General features: G+C 45.8%; 5 protein-coding genes across 8 annotated transcripts in view; 4 read left to right on the plus strand and 1 right to left on the minus strand.

Annotated features, from left to right (window-relative positions):
- The window catches only part of LOC126581035 (adiponectin receptor protein), a 5,377-nt gene extending 3,706 nt beyond the window's left edge, over positions 1-1,671 (plus strand). For all 3 annotated transcript variants that reach the window (XM_050244447.1, XM_050244449.1, XM_050244448.1), the window contains exon 5: positions 1-1,671. This exon is cut by the window's left edge and continues 410 nt beyond it. The gene's annotated coding sequence lies outside the window, so the exon portion shown is untranslated.
- On the minus strand, positions 1,669-4,594 carry LOC126581036 (sorting nexin-6). Of its 2 annotated transcripts, XM_050244451.1 has the most exons (7): positions 4,190-4,594; positions 3,873-4,028; positions 3,061-3,798; positions 2,790-2,972; positions 2,578-2,595; positions 2,114-2,223; positions 1,669-2,036 (listed from the first exon to the last, which is right to left on the minus strand). In XM_050244451.1, exons 1-7 carry the CDS (start codon positions 4,193-4,195, stop codon positions 1,943-1,945), a joined length of 1,305 nt encoding a protein of 434 aa, XP_050100408.1. In that variant the 5' UTR covers positions 4,196-4,594; the 3' UTR covers positions 1,669-1,942. The 2 variants fall into 2 exon arrangements, with proteins under 2 accessions (XP_050100408.1, XP_050100409.1); XM_050244452.1 differs by lacking the exon at positions 2,578-2,595 and having other exon boundaries at positions 4,190-4,591.
- Positions 4,595-4,759: 165 nt separating this feature from the next.
- LOC126581037 (actin-related protein 5) lies at positions 4,760-6,902 on the plus strand. Its single transcript, XM_050244453.1, has one exon. It carries the CDS (start codon positions 4,932-4,934, stop codon positions 6,900-6,902), a length of 1,971 nt encoding a protein of 656 aa, XP_050100410.1. The 5' UTR covers positions 4,760-4,931.
- Positions 6,903-7,191: 289 nt separating this feature from the next.
- On the plus strand, positions 7,192-11,404 carry LOC126581059 (acyl-CoA-binding domain-containing protein 4). The gene is made up of 5 exons (XM_050244489.1): positions 7,192-7,914; positions 7,988-8,279; positions 9,637-9,748; positions 9,825-9,906; positions 9,979-11,404. Exons 2-5 carry the CDS (start codon positions 8,219-8,221, stop codon positions 10,846-10,848), a joined length of 1,125 nt encoding a protein of 374 aa, XP_050100446.1. The 5' UTR covers positions 7,192-7,914; positions 7,988-8,218; the 3' UTR covers positions 10,849-11,404.
- A 448-nt stretch (positions 11,405-11,852) lies between these two features.
- Positions 11,853-12,500, plus strand: part of LOC126581055 (G patch domain-containing protein 4) — a 1,925-nt gene continuing 1,277 nt past the window's right edge. The window contains exons 1-2 of the mRNA XM_050244486.1: positions 11,853-11,938; positions 12,014-12,476. Coding sequence (XP_050100443.1) covers positions 11,893-11,938; positions 12,014-12,476 — 509 coding nt within the window. The 5' untranslated portion in view covers positions 11,853-11,892. The remainder of the gene's footprint in view (positions 11,939-12,013; positions 12,477-12,500) is intronic.

Consider the following 12,500-nt stretch of genomic DNA (forward strand, 5'->3'; position numbering starts at 1 on the left):
TTAATTACTGCTGCTATTCAATCGGGTTGCAAATAGTGTGCTACGACGCCGACATATCAATCAATGTTTAATTGAGGCACGTATATCCGGCAAGTAGTTTAACGCTGACACGCTGACAAAAAAAACAATTTCCTTAACTCCCAGGCGCGTTGCGCACTCGTGGACTCTTATTCATTTTATTGTTTGGTAGCTGGTAGAGCAACTGGAGACATTACTGTCACCTAGTATTTCAATATAATCCAAAATATAGAACATACTATTATATAGGAACCACCATAAGCAATGCGCCCGCCTATGGCTTAATTTTCTCGTACTTTGGTTTTTGGTAAAACCTCTATTATCGACATCATACCCGAATTGGACCGGTTTTCCAGAAAGCTAAGAAGGTCACATCACATGGCTCTGGAGAGCGTCGATTGTACGTGCGGGGCTTATGGGACATGCTGTTGTATGTCTATTGACACAGAACACCTCCGTGCTAAATGTCCCCGCACCACACACATAGTATCAGACTAGTTCTACGAATTCACAATACCATTTGCAAACACTGAAACCGTTCGATTCAACATGTTGCAGTGTTGCGGTGAAAAGAAAGAAAACAAAAACGCACGTCATTTCGTGAACCCGTAGGCCCCAACTGATAAGTTTCACTTTCAATTCGACAGATTACACGTACGAAATTATGAAAAACAATAGCGATCTGAAAAAAAACCTCTAGTGGTGGCGTTGTTGGAAGCTGTTAGGTGAAAAGAAATACTGGAAAAGTTAACGGCAAACAGAAAAATTCTAGTGATTGTTTGTGTGTTGGAGGTACGATGTGAGACGGTACAGCTAATGGAAATTACAAAATAAGCAAATTAATTTAAACAGTGATGGTCACACAACAATAATATGTACGAATCCTTCAACAGGGAAATGGTTCAAATACAAAACCTGATGTGTACACCCCCTCAAAAGACGCGAATTTGTTTAAAAATTTGTTTTGTTTCGAATTGTTCTACGGAAATATTCAAGTACTTACATCTTCGTACAAAAACTTTCTTTCGGTTTTACTATGGCACACACGTACACGACATTTAGTTTAAGTTCATTGTTCTCAACCTTTCCCCGGGAATCATTGGCTCGTTATTGCGGTTAAAACAATGAAACGTTTGGTTCGTTTGAAATTCACATCGCTGTATATTCGTTTCCATTTTTCGTTTTTAAATTCAATATAGAATACAATGTACTACACGTAAGTGTATGTATATATAATATATATGTTTAGTTTCTATCTCTTTAGAAAATGACCGTTTTTCTAATTATAAAATTATAAAAAAAAAACAAATTGTAGCACTTCTATGTTTCTCTCAATCCACCGACTTTGAATGTATTCACTCACTTGCCAAACGCAAGTGAGGTAAAAGAGAATTAGCAAAAGTCTGCATGAAAACCATAACAAAACTAAACCACGTTCCGGCGTACCACAGGGAAATACGGTGCTCTATATCGAAACAGCCAACAATAGAATGTGAAAGCTCATTTTTAGTTAATCGAATGAGTACGAGTAAATGAATGTTTTTTTTTTATGTTGCTTCTGTGTGACTGTGGTTCCTTAATTATTTTTTCTTTTATCCATTTGAAGATAGTTTGGTTTAGAAAAGAAATAAAAAAAAATTAACATGTCCGTTACTCCACTCGTAAGCTAATGTTAGCTCTTTTCTTTCGCTACATATAGATCTAACTACAATCGCGATGTGTTTCACTACTCCCTCGCATACGCTATGCGTACGATCAAGGGGAAACGGCATTTTAACTTCGCCAAATATGCTGCCACACGTTCTCCCGTATCCGGCGCGAGCGCATCAGCAGTACAAATTTGTGTTGTAAATGTAATCAGAAGAAATATTGTTCCACGCAGACGGTTCACTGTTTGATTTCTACTTGACGTGAGTCCCGCTCCCTAAATCAGTTCCTGCAGGGATAGTAAAGACTGGCGCAACAGGTCGTACTGTGCCTTTGCGTGCTTGATTTCCAATTCGGCCAGCTCGGTCAGACTGTAGGTGAAAAAAAAAAACAAAATGTAGTACATGGTTAATCACATATCTAGCACTGAACATTAAGGTTTTAATACCTCTTCTTGAAGGCAGCAACACGGCGTAATCGAAAACTGACCAGCTCCTCTTTCCCGCGCGCCGACATCGATTCGAACTTTTCGCATGCTTGCGTTTGTGCACTTTCCGCCTGGATGATGGTGGGATGGAAGCGAAACAAATGAAATGGGTAAGTATTTCCCTGGGTGCATATGGCATTCTCACTCAAAACAACACATTCCCTTCAATAGGTACAAAATAAAGTGTAAAACAATGGCATACATGAGTAGAAAATCTATCATGACAATTTACGTGCTATGAGCATTCGTACGATCTCTGGCATAACCGACAACTCATAAAAGGATGTTGGGAAGGGGTGTCCCGGATTCCTGACTAACAACATACAAAATCACACGCATGCAAACAACAGAAAAAAAACACGCAGGGCCACACAGGGATCCAATGCAAGGACCGGGTATTAAGCAATAATCAAATCCTTTCCCACCTCCTGCACTTCCAACGGCTGCCAAACGCAACACCAAGACGGACAGTAGTAAGAGAGACGGATGAAGAGAGAGAAATAGAAAGAGAGATCATTTGTTGAATATTGAGTCAGTGAAAACGCATTAACTAAGCCGACAGTAATCCGAAGCTAAATCTGGAGAGTGAATAATCAACATCCGTAGCGGACAGTGGGCACCGCACATACATACTTACCGCGTGAACGTCTTTGTTCTTTGCTCGAGCCTTTTCCAGATTCCGATTGGCCGCTTCGTACGCCGCTAGGCATCGTAGCCGGCGTATGAGGAGCGCTTTGGCTGCATTGCTGTCGCGTTGATAATAGCGAAGGGTATCACCGAGTTTCAGATCTTGATCACTAGCCACCCGACCTTCCATGTTCTGTAAATGAAGAGATAGAGAGAGATTGAGCAAATGTTCGGTACCGTTAATGCCCCAAACTTGATTCGTGTGGCATGTCGTAAATTACCCGTATCTTTTCGAAAATTTCCGCCGTTTTGGCAAGAAACTTCTCCGTCGACCCGTGCTCAGCAGTGGACAATCCGAGAAGTTGCGTTGCAATGCGCACATGAGAATCGGCTACGTCCTTGTGCTTATTGGTCATCTTTTCCGTGCGCAGTGCCGCTTCCTTCAGGTGCGCATGATACTCGCCCAGGAAGGCTAGCTCTCGCTCGAAGAAATCGTTCACATCTTTCACTGTGGCCCCCAGATAGATCTCGTCCGTCGTTTTGCCGAGGTTTTTCATCAACCCGCCGAAAATGTCAATCTTTTTCTTCATTTTCGCGCACAGATCTTGATCGTACACGAGAAACACCTTCAGGTGGGAATCCTCCCGAAAGACGGGATGCGAGGCGAGACGCGTCAGAAACACCTCATGCATCGCGACCGTCTTTTTAAAGGTGGCCAAATACTCGGCCTCCAGCTCTTGTTTCATCTTTTTGAACTCTTCCTTGGTCATGTTGCCTTCGCCTTCCCCCAGCCGTTGCAGTTTTTCACGCGACGCATCAAAGTCAGGTCTCGGTGGGCACGGTGGTATAATAAAGCCGGCGTACTCATCGTTCTCTTCGAACCGCTCGTGCAGCCAAACGAATTCTTCGTGCTGACGTACGACCAGAAAATCGCTCTTATCAAATCCGGCCAGATTCGTGCGGGTATGGACGGTAAACTTGACCCTCTCCTTTTCGCTCAATGCATCCGAAATGTCCACCTGGAATGCGGAAGAAGAGTGCGGAATAGAACGTCGTTGGTGCGCATTGGAGTGCCGCTAAACGTATGACTCACCAGTAGCGAGTTTTCCGGCAGAGCGGCCGGAGAAACGCTACTACCAGTTGATGGAATTCCTTCCGTCGATGCTTGTCGTGAAGGAACCGTTTCTTGTCCGGCAACTGTTACCGGGCTCATCGGCTTCCTCGGTGAGCCATTTTCTTCAATTCCGTCCTAGAGTATGCAAAAAAAAACAGAGAAGCGCATCACAACGTCAATCATTATCTGGCCCGCCCACAAGCATTCTTCCGTTCCGTTATCAGTGCTAGAGCGCCTTGAATGGCCCATAGTATACGTTGTCAGCGGACACAGGCGTACGTATGGTTACCACTTACCATCATGTTGAGGCGTTTCGGTTCTCAATTTCCGTAAATCTCCGTGAAACACACGAATGCGGGCTGGTATGGAAAGACGTCGCTTCCGGCACTCGTCGGTCGTTTGCACCCTCGGTGACTAATTGAAGTAATTGTCAGGGGATCGTGATGATAACGCTAGATGCGCGCAACAAAGGGTTGTTTTCGAGGGGGGCTGTTTAAACTCAGCGGCATGAAAACCGAACTACGAAAGAAACTCTCTATCCCGGCGCACCGTTGCAAGTTCATCAACATGCAGGCCCTTTTTTCTGCGCTATCTACTCTCTCTCTTGCGGCCCGTTTTCGTCGTTCCCTGGGAAAATGGACTTCGTCAGCACAAAATACGGCGAGCGATATGATAATTTGCGTCTCGCCCAGCTGTGCCTGCGTGCCGTGCGTGTGTTGCCGTGTGTGCACGTGTGTTTTTGCTTGTTGATCCGTCAAATTCGTCCGCTGCTTGTTTACGCCTCCAGGGGTTGAAAAGCTTTTTTGAAATTTCTTTTTAATTTCCCGCACGACCTCTCACTTTTGCTTTGAAAGATGATTGAAACTGAAACTAGGGAAGAGATCGGTTGTCTTTTTGTGTGTTAATTGTTAAAACCTCTTCCAAATTCGTACGGTTTGTCTGATCTGAGTTTCAACCGGAGAGACGTCAGACGGTCGGGTAAAAAAAAGGTAAACAAAAAATCGATGTTGTTTCGAGACGCCGCACGGAAACGGAAAAATGGAAATTACGCCGATTGAAGATTTAAAAATCACGCCGGATGTCGTTCAACCATACCCGGATCCTTCGGTCGGGCGCGAAGCGGTGATCGTGATTGATAACGGCTCGTACCAGTGCCGTGCCGGGTGGATGCTGAAAGATCGGCCGGCGCTCACCTTCCGCAATCTACTCGCGAAACCACGCAAAGATCGCAACAAAAAAGATGTGGAGACCACCGCGGCACCCGTGACGCAGATTGGCAACGATATCATCAATCTCGAGGCGATGCGGATGCAGTTGCGGACGCAGTTCGACCGGAACGTGGTCACACACTACAATGTACAGGAGCAGATCATGGACTACATCTTCACCAAGCTGGGAATCAACGCCGAAAATGCGGTCCCGCACCGTGTGATGTTAACGGAGTGCTTGTTCAATCCGAATTACTGCCGAAGCCTGATGTCTGAGCTGCTGTTCGAGTGCTACGATGTGCCGGGAATAGCGTACGGGGTCGACGGGCTGTTCAGTTTCTACTCGAACCAAAGGCCTAAAAATGGGATCATCGTGGCCACTGGCTACCACACAACACACGTAATCCCGGTAATAGCTGGCCGCATGGTTGTGGAGAATGTACGGCGCGTTAATGTGGGTGGCTCACAAATGATCGCCTTCATGCACCGATGTCTGCAGCTAAAGTACACGATCCACATGAACGCGATAACGCTTAGCCGGTGCGAGTTGCTGCTACACCGGTACGGTGAGTTTGCTTACGATTACTTGGAGTCACTGCGTAACTGGTCCGGCCTGGAGTACTACGAGCAGAATGTTAGAAAGATTCAACTCCCATTCAACCAACCGGCGGCTGCAACGACACTTACGACGGAGCAGAAAGTGGAAAAAAAGAAGGAACTTTCGAGGCGGCTCGCCGAAATTAACGCCCGCCGGCGTGAGGAGCGCATGGCACAAGATGAGGAACTGCTGTCGCAGCTACAACAGCTGCAAGAGTCAGCGGAAGATGGGGACGACATAAGCAATGGGCTGGCAGAACAAGGCCTTAAGGACACCGCCGAGCTAAAGCGCATGATAGTAACGGTGAATGCGCGTATCGAAAAAGCGCGCGCCAAGCTACTCGCCCAAGGTGCCGGAAGTTCACAGCCGCAACAGGACTCGGAGAAGCTACTGCAGCCACCCGCAAACATGTCCATCGAACAGTGGGTCGAAGAAACGCGCCGCAAGCGGGAATTGATTCTAGAAAAGCGGAACGCACGTAAGCAACGGAAGGCGGATCTTGCCAAGCGGCGAACGGCCGCAGCACAGGAAAGGATGCGCATCATTTCCCACTTGGCCCGCAAAGAAAAGGGAAGTGACGATTTTGGGATGCGCGATGAGGATTGGGACGTTTACAAGCAGATTAGCCGCGACGAGGATAGCGATCTGGAGCAGGAGAACGAGCGTTTGCTGGAGTGCGAAATCATCCTCAAGCAGTACGATGCTACGTATGAAGATCCGATGATGCTGACCGGTACCACTGCCGAACTCCACCAGCTGCATCTCGGTGTTGAGTGTATCCGAGCGCCGGAAATACTGTTTCAACCTAGCATTATCGGCATGCATGAAGCGGGGCTTCACGAGACGATTGATTTCGTGTTGAAGCTGTTCCCTCCTGAGCAGCGGCCAGGTCTTGTAGGGAACATCTTTCTTACCGGCGGGTGTGCCAAAATACGGGGGCTCAAGGAACGGCTGACTCGAGAAATGCGAGAGTTGTTACCGTTCGAAGCGCGATTCGAAATAGATATCGCCCGGGAACCCTCGCTGGACGGATGGAATGGAGCGAGTAAGTTTTGTCTTACCGAAACCTTTCGCCAATCGTTGATAACGCGGCGAACGTATGAGGAGTGCGGTGGTGAATATCTAAAGGAACACTTCAACAGTAACGTGTACTTTCCAACACCCAAAACGGCCGGTGGGTCCACGGCCGGATTTGTCGGTTGAAAAGAAAATAAAGATTTAAACAGTAACTATAGCGGTATAAATTTCACTGGGCGCTACGATCTTCGAACTTTTTTTCGAACAGAACAAGGTGATACCCTACTCGGTAAACATTTAGTTAAATTTGTACATTTCATCAAACTTTATTATGTTTTCTTATGAAAAGTTCTTCAATAAGCCTTGATACCGGTATTGAAACAAATGGGAAATCAATTCCGATTCCGTTTGGGTTGCTTTGACTTCTTTTTCTCTTTTTTGAGTTAGTACACACGCTCGGTGCTTATGCGGCATGAAACAACGAGGAGTTTAGATCGAGCCGTGGTGTCGGAAGCTGCAGTGCCGTGATGTGATGGGAGCTGTGGTGCTAGGTTGTCCTTAAAATCGACAATAATTCTGCATTTTGCATTCCCAGGTCGCTTGTGTCGTTCCTTTCCTTCCCCGTCGTCGTGTGTGATCCGTAGAAAGTGTAAGAATCGTTCAACCTGAACCAGAACGAATCGTTTATTTGTTGTATTTTGTGTGTGCAAACGCTCCGCTAGTAATCGCGACCAGCAGATACGTGCGTAGTTCTCGGGGCCGAGTTCTAGGCCTTCTTTTTCGACTCTTTCGCGTAGTGTGCTTCCGATATTGTGCATTAGTTTGCAGGTTTGTGGCCATCCACTACCTCCCGTTTTCTCGTCGTTGCTGTGCCTACTAATAACGCACGAGCGTCGTGGCACAGAGGCCCCCAGCCCAAAAGGGATCCGAGCCAAAGTGGTGTCGTAGTCCGCTACTAAAGGCGGCCCTGATTTGAGGGTTACAGCGAAAGAAAGTAAATCGTAAACCGTGAGATCGCTGGTGGTGTAACTTTAATCGACCGATGGATGCGACAGGAGCGTGCGGGGGCCAGCGTGCGTAAACGGTGGAGTGGGAAAGGCTCTTGCGTATTGCGTATAGAGAGTGTTGTTAGTGGAATGCAGGGGAACCAGCAGCAGCAGCAGCAGGGAAGGATAGGAAATGTCAATGGATTGAAACGGTGCGTTAAAAGAGCGTAAAATTGTGGCCAAAACCACCTTCTGGAAGGGAAACTAAAATTCATCCTTACGCAGCGGATTGTCTTGATGGGATGTTAAAGTTTCCTGCGGTCACCCTGAATTGTGTATCTTGAATTCCGGTCTACACTAAAAGCAAAGGTTACTGTGCGCGACCAGTTCGTTTTACGTAATTCTGCGTCTCAACGCCAAGTGGATCCGATTGGAGCCCTCTACTCGAGGATTGTTCAAAGAGTGTACAAAGATCCAAACACTACCCAATCCCCCGTGTGTCCCCAAAGGTGCAAAATGTCGATCGAAGAGCGCTTTAACGCCGCCGTCAGCGTAATCCGAGGGCTGCCAAAGAATGGTTAGTATACCGATCGCCGATTATTCGTTTTAGTCCTGTTTTTATTTCTGTCGGAATTTTGAACACTACGCGCCAGCAACTGATAAGTAAAACGACAAAGGTCTCTTTTAAGTCATGTTCATAAATCGTTCAGATAACATTGAGAGCACAACACTCAGCTGATAACTCGTGTTTTCGAATCGAACCCCTTATCTACTGCTTCGATGTGCTGTATTTTATTGAAATTGTTAGCCTGTTTTGCATTTGGATAAACTGAAAAATACACGATTAAACGACACTAGATGTGATATTCACCTGGTAATTGTCCAGAAACAGGAGCAATTATTTTTTTACACTGCCCTACTTAATTGGCCTTACCGGCGAGTATCATGTAACGCAGTAATTGCTACGTAGTTTCGATTACTCTAGCCTGCGTAGAGTTGTGCCGTCAGCTGTATCGTATGATTGATATTCCCACCCCGTGCTGCAAGATAGACCAGCCCCATAGTAGCAGAGCATTCAACGCCCTTATTTTGTAGGGTTATTTGACTATGAAGCTATGTTTGTTCAATATCGAGAATCGATTTACTTATAGTAATAAATCGATCCAAAATATTGAACAAACATAGCTTCGTATTAATGTTATACAATTCTGTATACATTTGGCTATTGGTAGTACATTATTTCGAAAGTTTCCACTAACCCATATTTGTCACTTGTACCTGGGATAGTGCAGAAAGCACGTACCTTTCATTTTGCGTAAACGTCCACGACCCTGGACGACGGTTTCACTTGCAGCTATTCATTTGGTTTGCAAATACACCGACCCAGCAATGAAAAATTGACTGGAGTAGCACCGAAACCTTTGAAGAACTGCTGTGCTGCAGTATTTCTTCTTCGCTTTTTTGTTATTTTTTTGTGGCGCTGAGTGTTTCGATTCAAGTGTTCAAAAGGCCTTTCCTTGAAGATGGCTGTTCTCCGCGACCCAAAGATCATAGATGACTGGCATGTTTGGTGGTTGCCCCATAAAGGCCCCCGGGTGCACTATCTCAACCCGTGGTCCGCTGGCGCTGCGACATCAAGGTCATAAGCTTTGTGTACAAAAAATCCAACAGATTTAACAAATGGAATGACCGACTGAAAAGATGGAATGAAGAAACAAATTGCCTTCTGCGAATGTGGTGCTGAAACATACGGATTATTAAGAGCTAATAGAACTATGTATGCCTAAACCGGAATCTTAATGACACTACCATATCTATTTGATTGTTATATCTGTATAACGTTGTAGCACAGGCGATATAAATTTTATCGCTAACACTAATCATATCATGGTAATGCTGGATATGTCTAATAATTTTCTTGTTTCTTTTCACAGGACCGTATCAACCCAGCAACGATATGTTGCTACGATTCTACTCCTATTTCAAGCAAGCCACGAAAGGCACATGTTGTGAGCGTAAACCAGCGTTCTGGGATGTGGTAAATCGGTAAGTCATCGTACGGTGAAGAAATAGTTTTAAAGAGATGTATCCCACGTATCGTTACTCTTTAATCCTTCCCTAGCGCCAAATGGGAAGCCTGGAACCGGTTGGGTGACATGCCGAAGGAGACAGCGATGCAGAAATATGTGGACGAGTTGAAAAAGGTAATCCTGCAGTTCGTTTGTTTGCTGATGTATCCGGACTGGTTAAGAGTTTTTTTTATTTCCAACTTTTAGATCGTCGAAACCATGTCGTACACCGATAATGTGGCCAACTTCATGGAGTACAACATGAGTGAACTGGATAATGTCAACATCAGCGATTTGGAGATGGTCGCTCCAGAGGCGATCAAGAAGGCAAGATCGCGCCCCAACTCACCGCTTGCCTCGCGTGAAGCCAGTCCTGTTGGGCGCCTCTCGCCTGTTACGCCTCCGCCAACGGCAGCGGTACAGAATGGTGCTACTCCGCTGGTGAACGGTCATGTCCATAAACCGACTGCGATCAACGGCTACCATCACCATACACACCAAGATCACAACCATCATCATCAGAGGAATGGTAGCGGCGTAAATGGTAGATCATCTCCAGTTAGCAACGGAGGCATTAGCTCAGGACCATCGGAACTCAGTGACGATGACGAATACATCGACACGATGGATGATGAATTTGAAAGCGAAATACCGGCGACGTCCGCCGTTTTCCGTCCAATCGAAGCAGTAAACCATGGGCATCACTACTACCAGCACCAGCGGAATGCTTTAGTGAACGGCATAGACAATAGTATCGTGCAAAGTGGTGGAATAGTGACCACGCAGATATCGCTCACCGTCGATCGGTTGAATGCAAACATGCAGCAGCTTTTGGGACGGGTCGATACCATTGAGCAATCCTTGGCCACACTACGCGATGAACAGCAGAGGCAGCAACAGCAACTGGCAAAAATTAGTGCAACGTCCATTGGAAACAGGCGCAATCGATCACTTCTTGGAGCATTGCCCGCCTGGTGGCCCTTCCCTGAAATAACACCGGCGACGCTGGCATTTATTATTCTTTGGCCACTGGTCATCAATCGAGTTACCAGTTGGGCGCAGAGAAAGAAACTTTAAGCGAATCGTAGAACCGTAAGGGATAACGAGCGGGTTGTGACACGTTAACATTTTGAGGCGCGGTTTGCCTTCTGCAAGGGAAGGGTTTCTGTTCTGTTGGCTCTGTTTATTTTGTTTGAGGTTCCGGGGGGGTTGAGGTCCTTATTGCAGCTTTTATATTACTCACATGGTTTACGAATCACAAAAAAAAAAGGTTTATTGTATATTTATAGCTTCAACTCTTCCACACATTTCCGGATGTTGTACTTGTAGAAGAGAGATATCGTATAAGCCATCCACGAATACCTTACTTGGTGCTCCAGAGCAATGCATTCCTTTTTCAAATACCTAGACGCGACGCAGCTTGCGATATTTTGTTATTGACGAACTATAATGGACCACTATCAGTTTCAACCATCGTAAAAGTGCAATTTTCTGTTATCCTATTGCTATAACTTATTTATAATGTATTGAAACGGCAACCTGATATGAACCATTGGAACATATTTTCGTACTAAGTATGTGAACAAAGCATATGTTTTAATAGTTTAAATATATGTTGGACCACAACAATGTATAGAGCGGCGACATTTTTTTTTCAATCTATAACTTTAAGGGTTACCATTTTCTAGTGAACTTATAGCATCGTATATCGTTTGGGAAACAGGGTCTATGGGATAGCTAAATTTATATGCTTGTAAATTTCTTTACAATCACGGGACAGAAGTTGGTTTATTGCAATCCTGGCTTACATACTCAAAGGTATTTCAATGTAGTACGACTAGGCGCGAAGGCTAAGTGCAGTGCCTCAAGTTTTTCTTTGTGGCTAACGCTATAAAATGAATAAATGCATGCGCTGCGAAAAGGCCCGTTTTCGTTCCTGTTTTCCTGTTGAATGAGAATTCCACACCTCAGTGGCTTATGCACGTGAACGGTTTCTTTGAATTTGCTTGCTAGCACAGAGGTGGTGCTATTTTTTACAGGGTTGCACGGAATGCTTTGCTGCTCAGGCTATCTTTTTTGCATGTCTTTTTCTCGCGTGAAAAACACGCGTTTCGTTGCAGGATGGATTTCGCCAAAAATATCCTGCAAAAATACGGCTGGAAGGAAGGTATGGCTTCGTGTTACTAAAGAAAGACGTGGTGTTGACTCCCGTTCAATAACACTGTTCGTATTTGGCTTCCAGGAGATGGGTTGGGGAAGAATACGGACGGAATCGTGGCACCGATCAAAGCCAGCCTCAAGTTCAACACGGCTGGTCTAGGGCAGGATCCGGCCAAGGATCTCACCAACAACTGGTGGGAACGGGTGTACAATGATGCCGCAGGGAATATTGCGGTAGAGAATGGAGGTGTGTCCGCAGGTGTACAGCAAGAACCGGTACGGTTAAGGCAGGTGGAGACGGATGCAGTAGAAATTTCAACTGCCGGCTTCTCTGTCCGAAAACTGAAGAAAAAGAGTGCGCAGGCTGGCGACGGTCAATCGCGGTATGGCACCAGCTTTTTACGAGCTTCCGTACTGATGGGAGGCACGGGCAAGGAGGAAACGGTTGCAAATCACACCAGCACGGAGGACATTGAGTACGCGCCGGTTAAAATGTTAACCGACGAAGAATTGTTCGCCGCCTGTGGTGGCAGAACGGCCCACAAGTAAGTTGGTTCCGTCGTTATCTA

This window comes from Anopheles aquasalis, chromosome 2 (genome assembly GCF_943734665.1).
Source record: "Anopheles aquasalis chromosome 2, idAnoAquaMG_Q_19, whole genome shotgun sequence".
NCBI classification, from domain to species: domain Eukaryota; kingdom Metazoa; phylum Arthropoda; class Insecta; order Diptera; family Culicidae; genus Anopheles; species Anopheles aquasalis.